Consider the following 25,553-nt stretch of genomic DNA (forward strand, 5'->3'; position numbering starts at 1 on the left):
TCACTATCCTTGGACCCCTCAGCCTCCCTGCAACCTTTAAATCTACCTCTTGTTCCCCCTCAGTTTCCCGACCCACCATTCATAGTGTCCCTGATGCTCCACACAGGCCTGTGTCCTGTCCAGCCCCTGAACCGTGAAAGTGGCAGCAATTTTGGCTGTGAGCATGGCGTCAATCTCATTGAAAACAGTGGGAGGTGGCAGCCAACTTTATTATGTGCAGCCTCACTTCCACATGCAGATAGACTGCAAGGAAAAAGCAGCCAACTTGTTGACAGTAATGGGAAATGGTGGTCATTTTAAATAAAGGAAAATTTGTCAGTTGGCAGCCTTTCATGTTTTCATAAGCAGAGTTGTGATAAAATCATGAGAGGTGGTAGTACTGATAACTTGTAACTAAGCAAGACTAGAAAGAACTGATCAACACCATTGTAGAGGGATAAGTAAATTTTAATTCTAGTCAATACTCAAATTATAAAGGTGCAGAATTATGTTTATATATAATCTTGCTGCCCTGGGAATGTTTTTGAATAGTATTTAACTGTCTTCCCACTGAAGAAACAGACCCTCAAATATTTTATGTATTTGAAAGATCACAAACTCTAGGGAAAAATAATTGCTTTGGGAAAAAAATACAAAGCTTTGTTTAAAAAAAAGACATTCTCTCTCACTGTCTCTGTATCACTTTGTGTCACCAGCAGCATGAGTTTGTTAAACTTCAGAGTGGACTGCAGAGCTCATCTTTTCTCCCTAGCCTATAATGAGTTGAGTGATGGGTAGTAGTGGCATTGGTTCTTGTGGAGATTCTGCTGCGGACAAGGTTAAATTAAATGTAGTTGCTGGTATTTTTGGTCTTTGGATAATTGTTGGGCATATGCTTGTTTTTTAAAAGGGTTCTCAAGAGCTTCAAAACCTTTGAATGGGTGCTTTTTCATTGTAAAGTAATAAGAATAAATGGATGGCCATATTTGGAATTCACATTTTAAAATTACTTTAAGATAGTAATTTCCTTTTTTCAGCACAGCCTTTCACCAGGGATTTTTGGTATTTTTGCTAGGGGCAGATATTCTTATGAGAGAGAATTCTTCTTTGTTTATAAAATTATTTAAAACTACAAAATCCACTTTTTTTCTTTTTATTTCTTTCAGAAGTGAAGCCAGCTTGCATATTTAACAGTGTGGAGTATTATGATGGAGACATGTTTCGAATGGATGCCTGTCGTTTCTGTCGATGTCAAGGTGGTGTCTCAATTTGTTTCTCAGCCCAGTGTGGTGAGCTGCACTGTGACAGGTACTATGTGCCAGAAGGAGAGTGCTGTCCAGTCTGTGAAGGTAATTTCTTTCTTAATATTCACTTATTACAGCTGCTCTCTCTTATTTGTCTTTTAAGTGGTGATTAGCACTCTGAGCCAGTGTGCGTTGTCACATTTTGTCATTCTAAAGTTTTGGCAAAATATAGATAGTGTTTCTTTTAATCCAAATTATTTTCTACAGTTGCTGGCTGCTATGTTTGGTGCACTGTTTCCACTCTAACCACAGCTGTCTCATGCCAGGTACAAGCACAACCGTAATAATTAAAAAATGGCCTAATTCCTCCTGAAGGCCTTGTATTGTGGAGGCTGCTCCTTGATTCTGTATCCACACAACTAGATGGACTGCTCTGTTGCACAAGTCTCCCATTAATTAACACCCTGCCAAAAAAAAACCCAGACTTCCTTCTGCCTTCCATCAACATGACACGGATTTCTCTGCTTTGCATTTATGGCAGTTTATTTCCAAAATGGGTAGGCATATGGAATGCTTGTGGTTCCAGTCTGAGAGTGGGTTGTTCTCTCTCTCTCTCTCCCTCCCTCCCTCCCCCCCCTTGATAGCCTTCTTCTCTATGTGTCATGCTGCTGTGATCTCTCTCATTTTGGGTGGCTCTCTCATTGGCCTAAAAAGGATTATATAGGAAGTCTCACATTAATCTCTGGCTTGCACCAACACTGAGACAAGAAATTATTTGATGCATCCTTTGCCAGCCATGTCTCCAAGGACAACTACCACTCTTAGGTGGCTGCCAAAACTTGAGTTTGTTGAGATCAGGAAGCAGAGAGAGAGCTCTTTGAGTTATTGGGTGGGGCGGGTTGCTCCAACTTTGTTCCTTTTCCATTACGCTTTTAGAGGAGTTGATCCAGATGAGTTCTGAATTGCCTAGCTTGAGCAGCTGCTCCTTAGCTAAAGTGTTCAGTATATTCAATATGTATTGGTTTGGTCCTGTAAAGTCCCTTAGGGTTTAGGTCTTGTGTTTCTTTCAGATCACTTGTGAGCAGGTGAGATAAGCGAGGATACTTAATCTAACCATGTCCAGATTTGTACCTGAGGAGGCTGGAGACAAAGCATCCTCAGTGGAGGGCCTTCAACAAGGAGATGGCGCTCTCCCGTTGATCTGACAGAAACTCATGTTTGTTGAACATCAGAGCATGCTGTGAGACTCCTTGGTTTGTCCGGCTCGTATTGGTGGGCTCGTTTTGGCTTGTTTGAGGGTTTTTCATGGTTGTAGGATGTGAATGTATATTGTCGTGGTCTTTTGTGACATGTTCTTATTTTGTAATTTATTAATACACATGCATATGACTAAGGGCAGGTCTACACTAAAAGCGCTAAATTGGCGCAGTTGCACTGCGTCTGGGGAAGAGACTATGTGCTGACGGGAGAGCGTCTCCTGCCAACATAGCGCCAGTGTGGACAGCGCTTAGGTCTCTGTAATTTGCATCACTCAGGGGGTGTCTTTTTCACACTCCTGAGTGACATAAGTTAGATTGATTTAAGCATTAGTATAGACGTGCCCTAAGAGTCGAGATCTGAGTTCTGTTCCTAGCTCAGCTGCAGAATTAGTGTGTGATATTCGGCAAGTCCCTTAAACTTTCCTAGCCTCGATTTTTCCATCTGTAAATATGGATTTTTCAGTTTCCTACCTCACACTAGTCGTGTAAGGATGAATTCAGTAAAGTTTCTAAGGTACATTAAGATCTATAGAAGAAAAGGGCTATACAAGTTAAATGTTGCTGTTGTTACTTAGGTAGAAATATTTAACTGACTACAGCCTGGAGAGTACTAAATGTGGCATGTGACAATATACTCTTTCAGTGTTAACTCTGGATCCAGTCATGTAACTGTTTCTCACCTGAGTGTGTATTTCTTACTCACATGAGTAGTTCTCTTGAGTCAGTGGTTCTCAATCAGGAGTACGCAGAGGTCAACTGGGGGTAGGTCAACTCATCTAGATATTTGCCTTATTCACTGTTTCTCAACCTGGGGGTCATGACCCCGATGGGCTTCATGGGACAGTCACGAGTTCAGGTTCGGGGAGTCACAAGTTCAGGGCTGGTGTTAGGGGGTGGCAAGCAGGACAATTTCCTGGGGCTGCATGCCACAGGGGGCCCTATGAAGATAAGTTACATGTTTCAGCCCCAGGTGGCAGGGCTCGGGCATAAAGTACACTGAAATATAAGTGCAATATTTATCTTCCAATAATTTATTTTATAATTATATGGTAAAAATGAGAAAGTAAGCAATTTTTCAGTAACCGTGTGCTGTGACACTTTTGTATATTTATATCTAATTTTTGTAAGGAAATAGTTTTTAATTGAGGTGACTCTTGAGGTATGCGAGACAAATCAGATTCCTGAAAGGGATATAGTAGTCTGGAAAGAGTGAGAACCACTGCCTTAATTGGATGGGGTTTTTGCTTCAATGGGACTGTTTGTATGCATAAAATTTCCAGGATCAGACCTTATAAGCATAAACATATATATGTCAATTAAAATTAAACAATATTTGATTAATGGTGTGGAAACCTCTCTCTCTTTCTGATGATTGTATGTTATGTCTAAATGACTTTCATACACTCAAACATAGGGGCAACTTCTCTGCCAGAGTTACAACACAAAGAAGGTGGCCCATGATTTCTCATGTTTACTGAAAAGTTGGTACTACGTCATTTATCAGCAACTTATTCTGACAAATGGTTCGCAACTATGTTAGACTGCTTTTAAAAAAAACAGATTTACCTTTCCTCATCTGACACTGCAAATGGGACTGCCAAGTTAATTAGTTTTTATTCTCTCTTAGACGTTGCGAGTTAGGATATCAGAGATCTCAAATGGAATTCTCTTGGCGTGACTGGTTCCTGGTAGACAGGATACAATAGATAATGATTAGACAGTTGTCAGCAGAACCCCATCGCTCAGATCTGGTTTTTAGTCTCAGCTGTTTTTTAATTTGGCCTTGTCTGATACAACAGTCAGGCTCTTGCTTCGTTTGCCTGGTTGTCTGACATTGGTCTTGCATGCTGCTTATATGCCTCCTTTTCTGGTATGGCTTCCCATATCTTCATGTCAGGGAAGTATGGTCTCTGGCTTTTCAGTAACTGGCAAGCAAAATACTCGTTCCCTTCTTCTGTAAATCCCTTTTGACTCAGTTGTGTCCTTTTGGGTGAGGTTAGGTGTTTGGCTCTCTCTAAGGGATTATAATTTTACTACTTCTCGTGGTGTGATAGGGCATGCCCTGCTCCTGTCATTTTTGCTGTCATACATTGTTCATTGATCTTCCTTTTGGAGATATCACCCAGTGCTTCGTCTCACCACCTTTTACATACTCATGTGGCCATACTATTAACACAGACATTCAGCATAACTACCTTTTTTTTATTCCCAGGTGGTAAAAGTGGGAAAAGGTCTCTCCACACAGAGAGCTCCCTTTATCAGGCCTAGCTAGCCTTTCTCTCTCTCTTGATTCTCCTCCACTGTGCACTTCCTTCTGGTGCTCTTTTATCCAATTTCCTTGTCAATAGGCTAATTAGCTTATAATTTACCTGGCCCCAATCTGATCTGGTAATCAGGAACTTCTTTAATCAGGCTCTCTGGGGGGACTAATGGTTTAAACAGTGACCAGAGTGCTAATTCAGTTGCTGATTTCCAGCACTCTGTTGCAATTTGGTACAAAACCTCTTACAACCCCTATCTTAATCAATCAAATTCTGTCCACAGGACACCTATCAAAGTTAGCTGTCTCAGCTCCTTGTATGATAACATTTTTCTTTTTGAATTTCCAAAGTGGTCTATGCTAAACAGAAGCTATAAAGACATCAGTTAATCCTCAATTGGTGCAGATGTTACACATCATTACTTACTTCTATTCTGAGTGTTGGGGATTTTTGGTGGACTTTCTTTTCCTCAATGTTTTGTTTTCTTGTTACAGTTGCTAATTTTGTCTACTTACAATTTTCCTGATTATTTGAATTGTGTTTCTTGATCCGTGCTCTTTTCCTTTACTTTTGAGCTCACAAATAGTGGTACAGGCATCTACCAATCTTTCAAGACAGAAATCTTTCTGCAGCTTCTGCAATTCCTCCAGAATTTCTTTGGCAGCAAGGAGGAGTGTGGCCATTGTTACACCCCTTCAAGGAGTGTAATCTACTGTCCCTGAGTAAGCAAGACTTGCTCTATACATCCATGACAATATGCATTGCTTGTGGAAGATCTCTGTGCTCTCCTGCATTTGTATAAAGGCTAGTCACAGTCCCGCCCACAGAGTTTTATGAGAAGAGATATCTCCTTATTCTTTTCCAATGAGTATGACTTGTATTGGTTTGGGGTAAGAAAAATTAAATAATTACATAAAAACCCCGTAAGTTTAAAGAACATTATGGTTGCAAAGACAAGACCTCAAAAGTTAAGAATTACCAGAATTAAGCTGGTCTGTGCAGCCTTAATTTTGCCTCCTTGTGTTTGTGCATTTTGATAGTATTGGCCATCATTGTATAAAAAGTTTGTGGCAGAAGGAGGTAAAGAGCTTAGCAGTCCTGAGTTTCCAGTCCAGTGCCTTGACCAAAAGAGAACATCCTTATTTCTTTTAAAGAATTTTGCTTATTTACCATCTTGTGCACTGAATGAAACAGATGTCCGTAAAAAAAGTACTGTGTGATCATGTCACTCAGTTGCATCCAGTTTTATCGCAATGAATACCCACACAAAGTGGAAAAAATCTGATAAGTTCAATAACTTTTGGGTGCTTGACTTTGCAGTCTTGATGTTCTTTTAATGTCATGTTTTTAGTGTAATTTCCTAGGATTTTGGGGAAAAAAAAGAAAAGAAAAATACATCATATGAGACCATAATGATCCCCATATACGTCATTGGTGTTTTAGATTATTTTTACACAGAACCTTTAGTTGCACAGCTCATATCTCATATCTTTAGTTGCACAGCTACAGGAGTAAGCATTAGGAGTAGTTAACTGTTGTTATTTGTGAACTAGCCATGAGAGGGAAATGGGAAAGCTACTTTATCAGTGGTGTACACAAGCATTTGCTGGAGAGTGGTGAAATGGCGAGTCAGGGTTTGCGAAACTCTTTGTATGTTCTGGTGGTTATAGATGGCACAGCCAAGCATATAAGTTTGGCACATTCATTCTGCAAGGTAGTGTGATTATAAGTGAGACTTGGGCATACCACATTAGAGAGAAGGTTCTATTTTTGGCTCTGCCAGAAGAGATCATCTACAACCTACTTTTTAGAACATATTTAATATATGTTTAAATATAATATATATTTAAAATATGTAAAATGTGGGGAATGATATCTGACTGTCACTTAATTTAGGGGTATGAAGACTTGTTCAATAATAAGGGGTATGAAGTGAACAGAATTATTAATACTAGTAAGTGGATAGGTGAGACTAGAACTCACAGTCTCCTGGTTCCCAGACCAGCTCTTTTCCCAAAGGGATAGTTACTGTTACTCTGTTCCATTAGAACTCAAGCTTTGTGGGGCTGTGGAGTATCCTCATTGCAGATGGAAGGTAGTGTGGACGTGGCATATTTTCAGTGCAGATAAAATGTCAGTGGGGCCCCTAAGCATGCTCAATGAAGAACCAATATTCAGCGATTTGAACTTTTTAGAGGCTTGCTGTTAAACTTTTGTAAATGGTGAGATGTGCAAATGGTTATTTTTCAGATCTACAATTTAGCCAAATCCAGGTAGATTTTCATGGGTACAAAAAAAGGCAGCTGTCTGACTCCAGTGTTATCTCCTGACAACATTAAAGTTCTTGTTCCAAACCAGAGAAGCACTAGAGCTCTTCAAAGGACAAGTGGGATAATTTTTTAACATTATCAAAACTCCCTATTTTCCCGTAACCTCTGTTTTGGAAATGGCTTAACAATTTTCACTGACACATAAGGGGGGAGAGGGGAATCACAAACCTAGCATACAAATTTTCAGTCTAAATGGTTACAATTTGGCAAAGTTATGAGCAACTGAAAACAGGGGCTTATAATGGGAAGTGCTAGGAAACCTTAACTATAGGCATTGCTATAGCTCTCCCTGTAATGAAACCAGGGGGTTAGTCTTCTGAATACAGCTGTTTGTATCTTTATAAGGGCAGCCGATGAAACTTCAAGAAATAACCCAACTTTCTCATTGTTGGTGGTATCACTCATTTCGACTCCTTTGTTCTTGGAGATAAGACTGTTTTCTCTTCAAATCCTTGAAGCACATCTATGGTCTGGAATTTAACCTAGGGGAGAGGAAAGTTTATCTCTGCACAGTATTTGGGATTTGCTCCTGTTAGTCGCTAGTGTTAACTATTAAAATGTTGGCTATGTCTCAAATGTAGTGCTAGTTTGAGTTATTGTTTGTCTTGTAATCTAGAATTACTGCTTGTTTTTTATATCTAATGTAAAAAATTGTAATAGAGATACATATGTTTCTTTTTTGTGTTTGTGAACAAAATACATCAGCACCGTTGCTAATTTGGATGAGTTGAGTACATTCCTGAAGATCAAAATATACTTTTCTTTGTAGTCGTGGAAAGCATATGTAGAATAGCATTATTCATTTGCATGAATATTGAAGAGAAATCTCAGTATGAAGAGGAATGTTCCCAAACATAAGCATGATGATTACAGTAACATGCCCTGAGGCACACGTATCTCATTTTCTTTAGTAACAAGGAAGCAGGTCTTGGAGTTTTAAATTCCAAGAGATGAAACTGTGTTGTACAGAGTAATGCAAATAACTGTTAAAGCTTTGAACTTGACCTGATAGGGCAAAGTAATGTCATTGTGGCATGTATGTCTCTGTATTATGCAAAAACCGGTGGGGGGACAGGGAGAAAAAAGGATTTTTCTACAAAAGACACTAAGCACGCAATCTGCTGTCAATGCTAAGTCCCAAAAAGTATAGGGGAAGGCTTACTTTTTATGTCCTAAGGTCACCGGGTGTTAATAACAACATAACCAGGTGGTTTATAGGGTGAACTTGTCTCACCAATGTAAATTCATGGCCTTTCAACAGTTAGAAAACAAAGTGCAGTCTGTTTGCTAATTATACACATATAATATACAAAAGTATAAAAAAAAATAGAGTTAGGTCCTGAAGTATGAAATCTAAGTTTGTATTTTTGTGTATGCTTATTCTACATGCAGTTTAATGTAGAAGGTCACACTGTTTTGGAACCTAACTGATTTGTTAGCAATCCTACATAGTATATAAATTGGAATCATCTGGAAATGAGTCTCTTAACATGATGTTTTTAATATTCTAGCATTCACTTGCTAGTGTCCACTTTACCCTAGTTAAGGGTGCAAAATAGTTTGTTATAATCCTGTTTTCTCTTCCTTGTAAGTTTTTACCAAAAAAAAAAAAAATCTTTTCAGCCAGAGGTGCCAACTTTCTGGTTTCCCCAGGGGTGATCATCCCCTGCTCCACCCCAGACGCCAGCGCACCTCTTCCCTTGCCTGCACCACCCCACCTCTTCCCGCCCTGTTCTGCCCCCTCCCCTAAGTGTGCCCTTCCCTTGCTTCACCTCTTCCTGCCCCAGCTCCTCCCCCTAGCACCTCCTGCATGCTGCTGAACAGCTGATCACCAATGGGTGGGAGCCGCTGTGGGGGAGGGGGAGGGTCTGATCAGCAGGGCCACTGGAGGGTGCTGAGCATCCACTGTTTTTTTTCCTATGGGTGTTTCAGCCCCAGAGCACCCACAGAGTCAGCGCCTATATTTTCTGCTGAATTTGTCTAAATTGGTTGTATTTGAAAGTTGGGGCAAAAATCCCTACACCATTTTTGTATTCAGAGTACACAGAGGTGCTAGGTAGGTGAAGAGTATGTCCAGTGGAATATTTCAAACGAGTCTAAGAATTTCCACTTCTGTAAGGATTATCTGTATATGCATAGATGCAACTACTGGGAAATAGCCACTCCCTAACGTTTGTCTATTCTTTTGATATCCCCTCTCATAGTGACTGCAGAACTATATTATGCATTTGAACATCCAGTCTCCTATCCATTTTTTTAATATAATTACACCAATGTGCACTCACAGTATGTATGTGTTCTTCACAAGTGCACACTTTTCAACACTTGTTACTAGGCTCTAATCAGCCTTAGGCTTACCCTGGGCCTTCCTACCCCAGGCTGGATCTGCAGGACCTCTGATTGTCACTTCAATAATTGTTCTTATATTTGAATTTGAGATTTGATTCAAATTACGTGCTGTCAAGCGTTGTGCCTCTAAATGTACTAGGATCACCAGAGGCCAAAAGACTTGAAAGATTGGTTTTATTTAGTTTTATTTTAAAATATACATCCATCTAACATTCTGGGCAAGTAAAATTTTTATAAAAACAATTACAGTTCAAACTAGCTAACTAAAACAATAGACGCATCTGATACCACCAACTCCAATTTGTGTACGCTGCTTCACCGATGACCGTCATTTCTTCACTTCAGAAAAAAAAATGGTAGAACAAACTATCCTTGCAATGTGACTTAAAGGTCATGCATCTGGGCTCTGGGGGAGGTAGCAGTTTCCATAATCAAGGAGCTCTAATGGAGAATATCCTACCTCCAACCTTCTGTGAGACCATGCCCAGACACAAAAATCAAGGCAAAAGTGGTGTGAGTTCAATTGTGTGAGCTCAGTCGAGCTAGCTTAACATGGCTGAAAAACTTTAAAAAGCATAGAATGGGCTCTTCAGTTACGTTAAACTAATGAGGTTGAGCTAGCACAATTTAAATTGAAATCCATATTTCTTGTCTGTCAAAACAAGGCTTGAACTGGGTCTCACCTTTCATGGTATCACATGGAAGAGAAGTGGTCTCTGAGATAACCATGATCTAACCCATTTAAGGTGTTGCATAGTTTAAAACCAATACCTTAAAATACACTCGGAAATTTACTGTAAGTTGTGTGCATTCTGGAGCAATTTGATTCCTGTCATAAACACCCTTTCCAATCAGGATGCTGCATTTTGTACCAGCTGAATTTCCAAGTGGCTGTAATATGCAGAGCATATTACAGTAGCCTAATCTGAAGATGACTAAAGCATGGATCATAGTGACAAGGTTAGCCCCTGAAAGAAAAGGGCTCAATCTTCTTGCCAAGTGTAAATGAAAAAGGAGTTACCTGGGTCTCCAGACCAGGGATTCTCAAATTACATTGCACCATGACCTCCTTGTGACACAACAAAAATCATTACATGACCCTAGGAGCGGGGACCGAAGCCTGGGCTTGCCTGAATCTCGCTGTCCCGGTTGGTGGGCGGGGGGGGCAAAGCCCCAGCCCCACAGCCCTGGGGGAAGGGCAAAGCCGAAGCCCAAGAACTTCAGCCCCAGGCAGGGGGGCCTGTGACCCGAACCCTACCACCCAGGTCTGAAGCCCTTAGGCTTCGGCCCCGTGTGGTGGGGCTTGGGCTTCGGCCCTGGGCTCCAGCAAGTCTAACGCCAGCCGTGGCGACCCCCTTAAAATGGGGTTGTGGCCCACTTTAGGGTCCCAACCCACAGTTTGAGAACCGCTGCTCCAGACGCATCACCTGGCTGAGGACCAAGTCCCCAGGAATGCGTTGGGCTCTTTTCCAGAAAGGGAAAAGGGTCTCAAGGCCAGCCTCCATAACAGTGATATCAAATTGCATGTTTATAAATATCTTCGAGGCATAACAGGGAGAATAAACTGTCTCTTCTTACTATAATTTATCTTGATTTAGATCCAGTATATCCAGTTAATAACCCTGCTGGCTGCTATGCCAATGGTCAGATCCAAGCACATGGAGATCGATGGAGAGAAGATGACTGCACTTTCTGCCAGTGTATCAATGGAGACCCTCACTGTGTGGCAACAGCCTGTGGACAGAGTTGCCTGAATCCTGTTAAGGTACCTGGGGAATGCTGCCCAGTGTGTGAAGGTAAGATATATTCATTTCAAATGCTGTCTCCCAGTAGAAGCCTCCCTGTAAGGGCTTGTCTTCCTTAGATAACATTATCACTTTGAGTCATAATTGTGATAAGGTGACCATTACTGACTTGTGTAGGTCAGGACAAATTCTGCTAGACACTCATGCTTAAGGCTACGTTTGTGTCATGGAAGTTGCGGAATCCATGACTTCCAGAGACCTCCATGACATTCTCTGCTTCAGCCCCAGGGGCTGCGGGACTCTGGCGCTGGCAACCAGTGGGGCCTGGCAGGGTTCCAGTGACAGGCGACAGGGGACCCCCTGCAAGGTTCCAGTGACAGATTCCTGAGGGGGCCCTCTTCATGGTGACTGTCTCATGCCGGAGGGTGGGGGGTGAGCAATTCGGGGTGTCCCATTTTCTCCAGAGTACAGAAGTTAATGTTTTGTATGAGGAAATGGTGGCAGAGATGCATTTTTTGGCCCTGACCCTGCAAAGGCTTAAGCAGATGCTTAACATTATGTTGAGACTATTCATAGGCTGGCATTTTCAAAGGAGTCTAAGGCTGCTGGGCATCCAGTCCCCATTGTGTAAGTCTTTTGGAGGCTGAGCAATTTGTATCTTCTTAGAAATATTTATAGTGTGTTAGTGTGTATGCTGAGGTTGTTAAAGGATATACAGTATTCAGCTGAGTTGGCCTCACTCAAAACTTGAATATGTTTGGGATGGCAAGGAAAAGTTCACAGAATTTTCAAGATACTGTCATTCTGCTGATTTTCAAAACTAACTGGTAATTTACTTTTCAAAAATTTAGTAGAATATTTGTTAGTATTTTTCACTTTCAAATATATTTTTATTGTGAGATATTTGAAAAACTGAAGTTTTTAATCTTAACATCTGATTAAGGCGACCAGTTAATATTGAAGTGGAAAAGATAAACAAGTACAAATAAAACAATGAACATTCAACAAAAATGGAAAAAGAAAAAAACTTAGGTTGAAAATAATAAAACATTAAGAAAATCAAAATGCTTTAATTAAAATATCCATTTTTGGAAATATTGCCAAAAATTGGATGAAAACTTTTTCCAACAAGATAATTTGACCAGCGTTACATAAAACCTGCATCAATTATCTATATAAATTAGTCTTTCCTTTTTGGAAAATTAATGTATAAATTTTGGGGGTTTTGTGTTTTTTTTAAATTATTAAATTGCTATGTATGCATATTTTAAAAAATATACTATTTCATGAATAAAATGTGTGAATTTAAATGGTGTTCCTCACTTTAAGCTGCCTTTGGTTTGCTTCTGTTACCTCATACACTTAAATATTTGAGTTCACTGAGGGGTAGATACAAATCTCATTAAAGTCAATGGAATTTTTTCCAGGAGCTATAAAAACTTTGATCTTTGAAAGTTTCCAGAAAATATTCTGTATTTATGAGTTGGAGCCAATGTTTCCAACAACTGTCTGGACTTCAGTAAGTATGCACTGTGTAAGCCTCAGAGATTCAGTTGTATACTAATCTTCTGAAACCAGTAAAGGAACACAATAAGCGTGACAGTGGTATTTACTGTAATCAGTGCTTTTCTGTAATGTATGTGGAATTACCCCTCAGTGCATGGCCCTGTGGAGAACCATCCCTACTCAGCCCAGTGGCGGATTAATGATTTTGCCTCCCCTAGGCCCTGAAATAATTGCCGCCCCACCCCCCAGCAGCTCCCGGCCCCCCCGCCGCAGCTCACCTCCACTCAGCCTCCGACTCCTCCCCTGAGTGCACTGCCAGGTCCTGCTCCTCCCCGCTCCCTGCCAATGCTTGTGCGTGAAACAGCTTCGCGCAGGAGGGGGGAAGAGGGGGGAACGCAGCACGCTCAGGAGAGGAGGCGGGGATTTGGGGAAGGGGACCAATAGGGGCAGGGAGGGGACGGGGATTGGGGGGCAGGGAAGGGGTGGAGTTGGGGCGGGGACGGGGGCAGAGGGCATGAACCGGCACCGGGGGAAACAGCCTCTGGCTGCTATTATAAATTTGCCGCCCCTGCAAATTTGCCGCCTTAGGCCTTGTCAGTGTAGACATTAATATGCCGCTGACTCAGCCCGGCAGCATACTGGCCACAAGAGAGGTATCACACTAATTAAAGAAGAGCACAGATGCACCATCTCATAATGCTGGAATTGCAAGGTCCCTCTCCAATCTACCCTCTCCACATGAAGAGGAAAGGAGAAGAAACTAAATGTTCTCACCCCTAAACACATCATGGAACAGGGTGGAAGAAGAGGAAACATTTGTATAAAATTTCACCATTATTCTTTCTCTGCTTTTATATATTATAGAATTAAAAAAATATCTGAAATTGAAGGAAACAAAACAATGGGATTCAAAATCATGGACTGCTACCCTAAAAATAAGAGATTCCTCAAAGACATTTTATTTATCTTCTGACTTCCTGGATCCATTTTTGATTAAACATTTATACTCAAGCCAGAATCTGAATGAGCTAGCTGCCTTACTTTCCATGGATTTCATTTTTTTTACAGTCTCAGCTGCTAGCTTTCATTTCCTCATAGAAATAGCTCTCTTTTACATAATTGGCTGAGTTTTTAAATTAGCTCCAGGCAGATACCTGCCCAGAACAGCATTTTATAATCAACAGGCACTGAAGCAAAAGTATAAACATCTGCTGACTTGCAAATCTAGAAAATGGGAGGTTTCTATATTGTCCATTTGTTTTAGATCACAGTTGCTCCTCTTGAACAATAAGAAGCAGAAGTATGTTGTTAGAGCATATGAATTTTATAAACGGATTATTGGATGTCCTGTTGCATAAGACTAGAAATGATGAGAATCAGTTTCCTATGGGATTTTTTTTTTTTAAATTGGGGAATAACAGGATCCCTTCTCTTTTAAATTTAGAGTAAAAAAGAGGAACTGGGTGGATAAAGGGGTCGATTGTAGGATATTAGAAGCTTATATTGAGTGGTCTCTGCATATTCCCCTTGGGACTGGCAACTCCTAGTGTTGAGCTCTGGAATCTTCTGAAGAGTATTGTCCCTCCTGAAGAGGTCACTTGCCTCTCCTTCACTTTCCCCTGACAGACGATTCCAAGGGTATAGAAGGAGCAGTGTCCCCAATTGCCCCTCAGTTCCTTCTTACCTGCCAAAGGTGTTCTGAGCTTTTAATGCACAGTATCCTTGATTCTTCCCTCATCAGTTTTTGCTTTTCTCTTGCCCTCTCGGGGCTGTTTCTGTTTAGATTGTCAGTTACTACAGATTTCTTTTAACAAAAGTAAAATTATCCCCATCTGGCATGGATATCATCTGGACCTATATGGAGTGAGAGAGGTGCTTCTCACTTTGCTGATGGGAAGGCTTCTCAAGCTCAGTCGAATAAATCTGGCAACTTGTAAGTGCACCTCTGGCTTTGGAGCCTTTGCCTGGTTTAAATGGTCCCCAGTCTTAACTGGCTGCCCAAGCCTATTGTCAAGGTCCCAGCACGATCAACACACAGCGGAGGTCCCAGGACCACTGACATAACACCTAGATCCCTACAGGTTCACCTAAGTTTGTGTGTAGGATCTGGCACCATAGGCTGTAGTGAACCAGGGGTGGCTAGGTGCCCGCTATAAATTGCACGTTCAACTGAATCCAGTGCCTACAATCCAGTACTGCGGACTCTGGTGAACTTCTTGAGGAAGTGGCCCAATGTTCATTATGCACAGCATTAACATCCCCAACAGAGTCTGGATCATCTGAATTTGATGCCAAGGTTTCAGCACCGTTGACTTGCTTGAAGTAATCCAGAACCAATATAAGTGACATTAAGTTGACATTCAGGTTGATGAGGTCTAGTGGTGCTGATGTAGTATAATTGACTCTTATGAGCCACTTGCTTGAAGTGCTTTGGCACACAGCATAAGAAGCGCTAAGGTCCCTGGTTCCACCAGTTCCAAAGATATATCACCAGTGGCTTTGGTGAACCACTAGTTGGAAGTCATTCTGTACGCACTTGAAATGGCAGTCAGGACCTAAGATCTGTTCTAAGTCGTCATAATTTGGTGCTAAAGATCCAGCACTGTTAATTTGGGCAAACTGCTTGTCAAAGGGGGTACGTACTCAGAATCAGCAATACCCAGGTCCCAGGGTTTGTCCAAATCAGCTGAGTCCAATGTCAGTGCTGTTGACTGTCTCTGAAATTCCACTTACTAAATGGGTGCTGTAGCCTCAATAAATTTGTCAAGATTTGTCAAGGTCTGCTGACTGTACGGTACCAGCAGTGCACCACCCTTCATTTTCTGGTGCCATCAACTCTATACTTAGCAGTCCATTGCTCAAGACACAGCTCTGCAGGTTCAAGAGAATCCTATGCAGTGAGGCTATATGTCCGGTATAAATGGTTCAGAGGTCCTCAGACCTTTCTCTAGATTGGCTGAATCTAGTGCCCAGAACATTCATCCTCCGTTTTAGCAAACAATTTGTTTCAGGTGCAGACGCCTAAGAAGTGTTCTCATATTGATTGTACCAAACTGACCTGAAAATGAGCATGCAGATAGTGACAGTGCCTAATGATAAAGCACTTAATTTATAATTTGCAATTCTCAGGTGAGATTTAGGGCTTGTCTACGTGGTGCATTAGTCTGGACCAATGGGTGTAAATTCTAGTCTGTACCATTTATCATGTGTTAATTGGCCTGTTTGGACTTTGGCATACACAGAGTTTCCGACTGTGCATGAATGTAGTTCCATCTTTCAAACAGTACTACATTAATGCATGCTTGGGAAGTTTGAGTGCGTGCTAGTAGGGTCCACGCAGGCCAGTTAGTGTGTGAGAATCTGGTGTAGACTAGAATTTACTGGAATGACCTGAAGAAGAGCCCTGAATAAGCGTGAAGGCTTGTCTCTCTGCTCTCACCAGCAGAAGTTGGTCCAATAAAAGATATTAACTCACTCACCTTGTCTATCTAGTTAGATCTCATTTTGACATTATCTGTTATGCCAGGGTAGGCTCTGTAGGTAGATCTCATTATTATCAAGGATAACATCCATTGTGTTTAGTTCTGTGTCAGGGTCAAACAAAATCCCATGTCATTGGCAGATTCCACTTTCTTGGATTGGAATCAGGAACTCTTCTTCATATTCCCTCTGATTCACTTGGTTCAGGAGATCCGCCTCCAGGTAAGTGAGGATGGAACCAAGATGACGCCAGTAGCCCTATTCAGATCTTGGCAGTTTTGTCTTCAAACATCATAGGTCTGTTTAACTTTGCTTTCCAGTTCACTGGAGAGTTGTCTTCATATTGGGTTACGAGCACAAACCTGAGCCTGGGTTCTACCCTGAATTCTGGGTACATTCTTTGGAAGTTTAGTGGCTGCTATTTTAAAGCAATAACTTTTGACCAATAAAACCTCTCTTGCCTCTTCATGTTGCTATAAATACTGTGTTTGAATTCTGCCAGGCTGCATAGGTTGTGATTGCAGCTTTCGTTCTCATATGTTGGGTGGCAACAGTCCTCCTTTATCTTGTAGTACCTTAATTTATATAAGTGTTACTCCATGTGCTGCTCGAATTGCTTCAGGTAGTTGCTTTGTCTTGATGGCCACGCCAAAGAAAATTTAAATTTTTTATTAACAACGCACTTTGTTGCACTGGGAATACCATAGGATGGACACATTCATCTAGTTTCCCCAGGGTAATTCCCCCTGGAACATGTATCTTTTGTTTTTGGGTTGGAGCCTTGTTTGAAAAAGCTCTGGGGATCTCTAGTCTGTTATTGGTCAGATGATCATCTTTATCATAAACCTATGAAGAGGTAATTCCTCGTGGCCATAGCTACAGTCCAGATTGTCAGATACAGGCCAAATTGCCAATCATCTAAACTATAATCCATATGGAAAATGTGGTTTGGTTGATGTCCTTATCCCCATTTATAGTCTGTATCTCCCCAAGTCTTTTTTTACAGGCTTGTTATAGCTCACTGGGTATTCATTCTTCTGGAGATACCAGATGGTATTCAACTGATACAAAGTTAGTATCCACAACATACCTGCAAATTATCTTTTTTTTTTTTTTTTTTTTTTTTTTTTTTTTTTTGAAGAATTTGCAAAGCTGGTAATTGAAGCTCTCTAGGTGCTTGGAGCAAATATTTGTTTTTCATAGAGGTCTGATCTGGGTGAGTAAAATTGCACTTCCTCCTACTACTCTCTTTAGCTGCCATCCAGAGTTGATGTTTATTTTGGCACCTTTGCAGCCCTTGTTCACCTAGTGCTCCTTAACCAACCTTCCTAAGGTGTACTGTTTGCGAATCTCCTCCAAGTGGGAATATGCAGAGGCCACTTGAAGAGGAGAGAGGTTACTTACCAGCAACTGTTGTTTGAGACTGCAGCCTCTGCAAATTCACACTTGCTATTCGCCTTTCGTACTTCTTCGGAGTCTCAGATCAAGAAACCAAAATTAGGGCTGGTTTGGACACACTGCTTTTAATTATCATCATCTCTCACTACTGCATCATGGGGAACTTTGGCGTTTTTTTAAACATAAAGCCTTCACAACATACCAGAACTATAAGCTTAAAAAGGGAAAAGCTACCGTTTAAAAGTTTTATCCCTGTGACTCACCAATAAATCCTGACCATGAACTGACTCTGTAGGTTTGTGTAGTCAGGAGTTTAATTAAACCTTCCACAGAATTCCTGCATTGTAGGTGCTCAGGTGCACTGGTTGTCTTGACTCTTGTTAAAATTTTTATAGTGCCTAAGAGGGCGCTCTTCTGGAGGTCATTGTTATACCTTGCACTCCTAACATGTTCTTGAGGTGCTCATTCAAATCCTTAGGGATCTCTCCAAATGCTCCAGAAATCACAGGGATTGTCTTTATTCTAGTTTTCCATAATCGTTCCACTTTGTGGCATAGTTGCTGTCTTAGTTCATACTTTGCTGTCTTATCTTTTCATTTTTTTTATGTTTCTGTCTGCTGGTGTAGCAATATTAGTAAACATAGTCTTATTTGTCATCTTTTCTACAATAATTATGTCTGACCTGCTTGCCTGCACCGTTCAGTCTATGACAATTGCCTCTTCATTCTTTAGAGTGCTTTCCATTCGGTGGTTTTTGTACTGCATGGTTCATTTACATCTGCACTTGATGAAGAGACTCCAATGCAGACACTTGGCAGCCTTATTGTCTCTTCAGATATGCTCTCCCAGCCAGGCTCCTGCAAGTGCTTAACACATGATCCCGTTTCTTCCTTTTTGGAACATATTCTGCAGTTCAGGGAGCAGTTCTATAGGTCAGTTTTGTTTCAAGTGTAATTAAGCCTTAAGGATTGCTCTCGTGTTGTTCATAATGAGTCTGTCTGATAGTCTCTCTCTTTTGAGCTGTTCTTCTACAAGCTATGAGTTTGTTAATCTTCTATCGCTAATGGGTTTGGTGTGTCTCCATCACTGTCTGTGCTTTGATTTCTAAGTAAAGCTTTCCAAGTCTTTTCTCTGGCAATTTGCTTTCTCCTTTCTTTTATGCTTTTTAGGGCTGAGATGCATGCTTGGCTGTCACTTGTTATCACAACCAGATGATCTTTTACTCTGGCTAATTCCACATATATTTTGATGTTATAGTCCTCATTGTAAATTGCTTTCTCCACAAAAAGCAGACCTTTCCGTCCATTACATTGTCGAATGTACATCATGTCCACATTTTGATTGACATTAATTACTCTGTCTCTTCAGGAACTTTCTTGTCTGGGTGTCAAATTTTATCTTCTCCTCTTGATGCCACTTGATCACTCTGGCTGTTTACTGTACAACTGGTATCATCCGCATATTAGTGGCTCGGATCAAATTCTTCAAGTTGAGTTTTGTCTTTAGGGTATTTCTTATTTGCCTGTAATATTCTTTTCTCACTTCTTTGACCCGCATGTTATAACTCAGACATTTCCCTGAGACCAAGGTATTTGAAGATGCCATGCTGAGAGAGATCTTGGATAGTAACTTGTATGCAATCTGATTTTCCCCCTGACCCTCTTTACAGATGCTGGCACGCATTTAGCCATGCCAACCCATAGCTTTATATCTTTGCCAAACTTTTCTACGCATCATCATTCTCTATATCTCCTTTTGTGAATGTCTATATAGTTTCAGATAATCCATTTATAACAAATGGTTAACTGGTTTTTCTCTTTGCTGATATGATAAATTGTGATCATCTCTCAGAGCATCCATGTCAGCAGCAGCATTACTTCCACAAACAGCACTGATGATAAGGAATCCCTTTAAAAATTCCTCTCTTAATTGTGACCTCATCAATGAGAGTCCCTTCCAGGTAGTCGAGTGTTCCAGTTAACCATAGGCTGCTATAGAAAGGAAATGATCTTTGCACGAACCTTGTCCCTTTTCAGTGTCTTAAAGATCCACGAATGTGGGGATGGTATCGTATGCTTTTTGGTAATCTGTCTATATCTCTACATGTGTTTTTTTTATTTTGCATCTTCTGTGATCTTGCTGTTCAGCTTGAAGTGATCTTTTTATCCCTTTTGTGTTTACTATGCAGCCTTTTTGCTCAGGAGACAGCATTGCCTTGCAAGCTACTACTATCTGGATCTTCTTTGCCAGAAATGCTGTTAGAAGTTTCCACATGTTGATTAAACATGTGATTGGACTATAATTCATAGGATCACTGCAGCCTTTTTTGGTTTGAGGATGGTTCTACTTGTCATCATCCGTCTTGGACATCTGTTCCTCAAATGTGTGTTCTTCAAAGATTTATTAAATTGTTCAAGGAAACAATCATGGAGAGTTGTTAGGCATTTCAGCCGGAATCCACAAACCCTATCTGGTCCAGGTATTTTCCAATTTTTCATTCCTTTCGGTATCTCATCTATTTCTTTCTTGTGTATTCCTCTGTTGTTTGATTTTAAACTTTTCACTCATGTTTTTAATCCAGTTCACTTACTGATTATTTTGAACATCCTCATACCAGATTTCCTTCTAGTAGCGTGGAAATTCTTCCACATTATTTATTGGCTTTCTGTTTTTTTTACTGTTTTGCTTTAACGTTGATCTGATCAAAGACTCTCTTTTAGGGTCTCTCAGGAAGAGTCTGTTCTCTTGATACTCATGGCTTCATGCTTAAAATCTTTCAAGCCTATGACTCAATGGATCAGCTTCTGTCCATATTGTTTCTTCACAACTCATCCCTTTCATTCAGCTGATATTTCATCTCCAGGGCCATTTACTTCTGTTTTCTCGTCAAATGATTTTTCTCAAATTCATCCAATAGGCTGATATATCATAGTAAAAGTCTATTTTGTTATTTTTATTATCATTGAAGTGCGTAGGCACCTCAGTCACGCAAACCTAAGTCAGTCATTGACAGCCAAACAAGGCAATTATCTTCTGTTGAGCTTGCCTTCCCTTGGGGAAACTTTGATAGGCAGCAGTCTTCCTTGGTTCCTGGCCCCCAGCCATCTTCTTTCCTGATATGAGAGCTGAAAGTCTGCTCTCCCACCCGGACAGACACCAGCTCAGCTGGGGTCTCAACATTTAGCTCCTCCCTCATAACCAAGCAACTGCTGCCCATTTACTCTCTTCTGGTCTATGTAGGATTTTTACATTCAGTTACATTGACCATACTCACATATAGTTAGAACTTGATCCAAGATGGGGAAATTGCTGATCTTACAGTGGAAGAATTTATTGGTTAGTTCTATATAAGGAACTTATCTGTCTGGAAGCACCACCTAGGCACCTTACATTAGTAAAAACAGACATTCGCAAAGAAATAAATTATGCATAATTTAAGATTTAATAACAGAACACCTGCTCCCTGTAGTTAATCAGTGTTAAGAATTAAAGACTTGACCCAACAAATAAATCTTTCACTGTGATTAGAAACTTATGCTTGGTTCTAATTGACTCTTAGAGGGACCAGATTCTAGAGGTCTGCGCACTCCACTGAGAGCATTCTGCCCGTTATCTTGGTGTGTTTAATACCAGAAACAACTCCCCAATCAGACTTTCTCTTCCCCATCCTCCATTGCTCCCTCCCAATCTCCACTGGCTCCCAGTCCCAGCTTTCAGATCCAGTTTCCCCTCCCCAAGTATCTGTGTTCTTGCTTCATCTGACTACTTGTTTTAGCCCGAACAGTTAAAGTTTGGTAAAATTATAGGCAACTTGTAATGGGAAATGTCAGGTAACCTTAAGAATAGGTAGAGCTACCAGTCCTGGCTACAGTGTTCTAGTGATATTAAATAGATCCTTAAGCTTGAATTTTATAATAGCCATAAACTAGCTTAAAAACTCAGTAGTTATTATCATTGTTTATTCTTTGCACTACCATAGAATCTAGCAGCCCTATGTGCTATGCGCTGTACAAACACAGAACAAAAAGATGGTCCATACTCTGAGGGGCTTAAAGGTGAAGTTGCTTTATGATTGCCAATTTTCAAAACTAATAATCCCAGTTTGGTCAATGTCTCCATCTGTATCCTCCATTCAATTTATCATCTCAGTTGCTGTAGGCTGAATGTTCAGTGTAGGCATTTGTTGCAGAATTACCCGATCTAGAGGAGAGTAACAATGAAGAATTTCTGGACCCAATTTTATGGTATTTTAATCCAGAGAACACCATACTATCCAGCAAATGTTCTTCATCAAGGGATTCGTAAGTGACACAGAAATGATCCAGAAATCAGAAACTCCAACTAGAAATTCTGAATCTGTTACTAATAGGGAGAAACTATTGAAAATATAAAGGCAAATTTGGGAGACACAATCTCAGGCTACTTTAATTCATCATCGTAAGGAATGAATTACCAGACTGCATCAGTTCAAGGGTATTTGATTTCAGGAATTAAGAAATCTAGAGAGGTGCAAGGAGAAGTAGTATTAAAATGCACCAATGAGGAGTCCTCCAATAAAATATAATGAAGATGCAGCAGACTACAATTCTTTAAAATTTTTCAGACTTAACAAAAACAAAGTGTACTTTAAATAAAAAGTTGTGGGTGGTAGGGCAAGTTAAGATTTGCAGAGTAAAAAGCAGAGTAGAGGTAGGGTATCAAGCAAGCAGAATAAATTAATGCAGAATAAGAGGAGTGTTAACAAATGTAAGGGGGGAAAGCAGTTCTAGAATGATGACTCAAATGGCTGTGATACTGAACTTTTAAATCTTTTTTTTTTAAACAGTAACATTGCAGGGAACTTTAAAGGAGGACAGATCCTATTATACCTAGACCATCTTCTTGCCAATGCAGGGCACTTTGTCTACAGTTCATTTTTTAGTTTTGTCCAAACTAGTTTTAAGTGTCCCAGGTGATGGAGGTTGTGAGATTTGTGCCTCATTCAGGAGTGAGAGGGACCTAGTTACATAGATTTGGTGTGCAAGAAAAGGTGTTAGTTATTGATTAGGTTGATGAAACCTTTTAGAAAAAACTCAAGGTTGCTTGTGGGATTAGAGAAGCATACAAAAGTCAAGCTATTCCATTCAAAAATCTAAATGGATCAAATGTATAGGTTGGAAGACTTTTTGTTCCAGTAAGACATAGAACCCATTGTACTACGTGGACAGTGCCATCTGCTTGATGTTTACGATCTCTGTATCAGAAATTTGCAGAGATTCTACTTGGAGTTCAAATGATACTCGTACAAAGTTAGGTTCTCTTGTTTGAGAATGATACAGGTGCTCTACCCGGTCCTCAGTATACAAGGGGTTGACTCACGCTTCCCTTTCCCATTCCCTTCCATTGGTGCTCGTGCTAAAATGAAGGGTGTGACGGGTTGGATCACAGAAAATCCCTTGGGAACTGCCAACTGATGTGCTGAGACTATCCTGAGCCTGTTTCCCCTGGCAGCTTGGGAGTTCAGTGTGCTGCCTGGTTTGAGCCAGACATGCTAGCCTGCTGCAAATCCAGACCCAGGTCTGAACCACTTCCTCTAAAAGCTGCAGGCGTAACTGAAAACAGCTTAAGAAGTGTTTGTCTGTAACACTCAGATGCCCAGCTCCCAATGGGGTCCAAACCCCAAGTAAATTCGTTTTACCCTGTATAAAGCTTATGCAGGGTAAACTCATAAATTGTTTGCCCTCTATAGCACTGATAGAGAGAGATGCACAGCTGTTTGCCCCCTCTCCCCCCAGGTATCAATACATACTCTGGGTTAATTAGTAAGTAAAAAGTGATTTTATTAAATACAAAAAGTAGGATTTAAGTGGTTCCAAGTAATGACAGAACAAAGTAAATTACCAAATAAAATAAAACATGCAAGTCTATGCCTAATACAGTAAGAACGTGATTACAGATGAAATCTCACTCTCAGAGATGTTCCAGTAAACTTCTTTTTACAGACTAGCCTCCTTCTAGTCTGGGTCCAGCAATCATTCCCATCCCTGTGGTTACTGTCCTTTGTTTCAGTCTCTTTCAGGTAACCTTTAGGGGTGGAGAGTCTATCTCTTGAGCCAGCCGAAGACAAAATGGAGGGGTCTCCCAGGAGTCTAAATAGACTTTCTCTTGTGGGTGGACACCCCTCCCTCCCCCTGTGTAGAATCCCAGCTACAAGATGGAGTTTTGGATTCACATGGGCAAGTCACATGTCCATGCATGACTCAGAACTTACAGGTAGCAGCCATTGTTCACATGCTACCTTGAGTGTCCTCAGGTAGACTTCTTATGTGGATTGGAGCCTTCCAAGATCCATTGTCCGTTAAGTGTTTCTTGATTGGGCACTTCACTTTTAAATTCCTTTCTAAAGAAGCTGCCCAAATGCCTTACTTAAAATCAAACAAGTAGACAGCCAATATTTATAACTTTGAATACAAAAATGATACATGCATACAAATAGGATGAATATATTCAGTAGATCATAACCTTTGCAGAGGTATGTTACATGGTATATGTAGCATAAAACATATTCCAGTTATGTCATATTTACATTCATAAGCATATTTCCATAAAGCATTATGGGGTGCAATGTCACAAAGGGATCGAAGAAGTTGGAGCTCCATAGCCAGGCTCTAAGAGCTGATTCAGTCCTCCACACTGAGGGTGGTTTTTGTTGTTTCCTTCTCTTGTTTTGATTTATGATTATACAGATTTTTTTCCCTCCTGAACAGACCTTTCTGATATGCTGTGCTTTCTGTTTCTGCTGCATCATCTCACCAGCTGACATGTTGATTCTCAGGCCAGAGAGATTGTAGAGATCAGTGCTTCATTCTCTTTTTAAGATCTGCCATTCTCTTGAGGGTTATTGCTGCTTACTAGTATCTTCTAGTGCTGTTTACTCTAGTGGTGATCTTCAGAGGCAATGTAATAAAGGAAATGTAATGAAGTATGCTTATTTATCAGTAGCTGGAGTTCTCTGAATATATTGCCTCTTCAGATCTACCTTGACCCTTCCTTCTTCTGCAGAGAATATTGGAATTGGGTCTGTATGCAGCAGAATGGAATAGGATGTGGTTATGAGGTGTGGTATTTTATACTCCTTGCTTTGTAATGTTTTGGTGGAGTGGCAGACAAATCTACTGCTTAAGTGCTTTTAATACTACTGAGGAGTTTGTGGCTCAGGAGGTACAGCCCACGATTTCCTCAAATGGAGATCTACAGAAGCAATAAAATTTTTCAAGTGCACTTGTGCCAGAGATGCACAGAGAGAATAAATTTTACTTCCATTCAGTAATGCAGTGTTTTTTGCATAGGCAGCCCAAAATGCCACTCGTCATTTTTGCTGTCATATTACATTGCAAACTTATGATTAAGCTATGGGATGGAGATCAAAAGTGTTTTATTGAATTGCAGTCCAAAAATATTGTCACTGCATCATTTGACCCCAGGAGATTACACCACAGTGAAAATAAATGTTCTTTTTTTCAATTGTGCTTAGATTTACCATGTATAGTAATTCTGACATGAGCAAGCTGTGTTACTGTAGGTCATCCAAAATGAGTACACCACATATGATTTCTTCTTTTTATTATATAGTACATTTATCTGCTACTTAAGAGAAATGTTCTGTTCCTTCTAGTATAGATTCCTTACTTCACTTTTTTTGAAAGAGATAAATTTCAGGAAATAGTGATTTTTGTATTCCGTCAGTCCTGTATTCTCCCACTGTGGAGGGGGGACACTAATTCCTGTGGAGCAATTTCTGTCCTTAATTTTGTCAATCCTTTTTCACAACTGATGGACCAGTTCTCACTTATGTTGTGTTCCACTGCAAAATAGGCATCAGATCTGTAATGTATGGCATTATTTTAAAAGTATGTATTTTAATATAGTATTTTTAGCCTTATTTTTTCTGATCCAATTTATATTTGCATGCTAGAGAAATCAGGAATGATTTCCAGTAGTCAGTATTAGATTGGGAGAACCT

At 40.4% G+C, this 25,553-nt stretch overlaps 1 protein-coding gene across 6 annotated transcripts in view; it reads left to right on the plus strand.

Annotated features, from left to right (window-relative positions):
- CRIM1 (cysteine rich transmembrane BMP regulator 1) overlaps positions 1 to 25,553 on the plus strand; it is a 306,847-nt gene that overhangs the window by 169,315 nt on the left and 111,979 nt on the right. For all 6 annotated transcript variants that reach the window (XM_037895411.2, XM_037895410.2, XM_037895409.2 and 3 more), the window contains 2 exons: positions 1,146 to 1,328; positions 11,021 to 11,218. In XM_037895411.2, the coding sequence (XP_037751339.1) occupies positions 1,146 to 1,328; positions 11,021 to 11,218 (381 nt within the window). The remainder of the gene's footprint in view (positions 1 to 1,145; positions 1,329 to 11,020; positions 11,219 to 25,553) is intronic.

This window comes from Chelonia mydas, chromosome 3, assembly GCF_015237465.2.
Source record: "Chelonia mydas isolate rCheMyd1 chromosome 3, rCheMyd1.pri.v2, whole genome shotgun sequence".
Taxonomy (NCBI): domain Eukaryota; kingdom Metazoa; phylum Chordata; order Testudines; family Cheloniidae; genus Chelonia; species Chelonia mydas.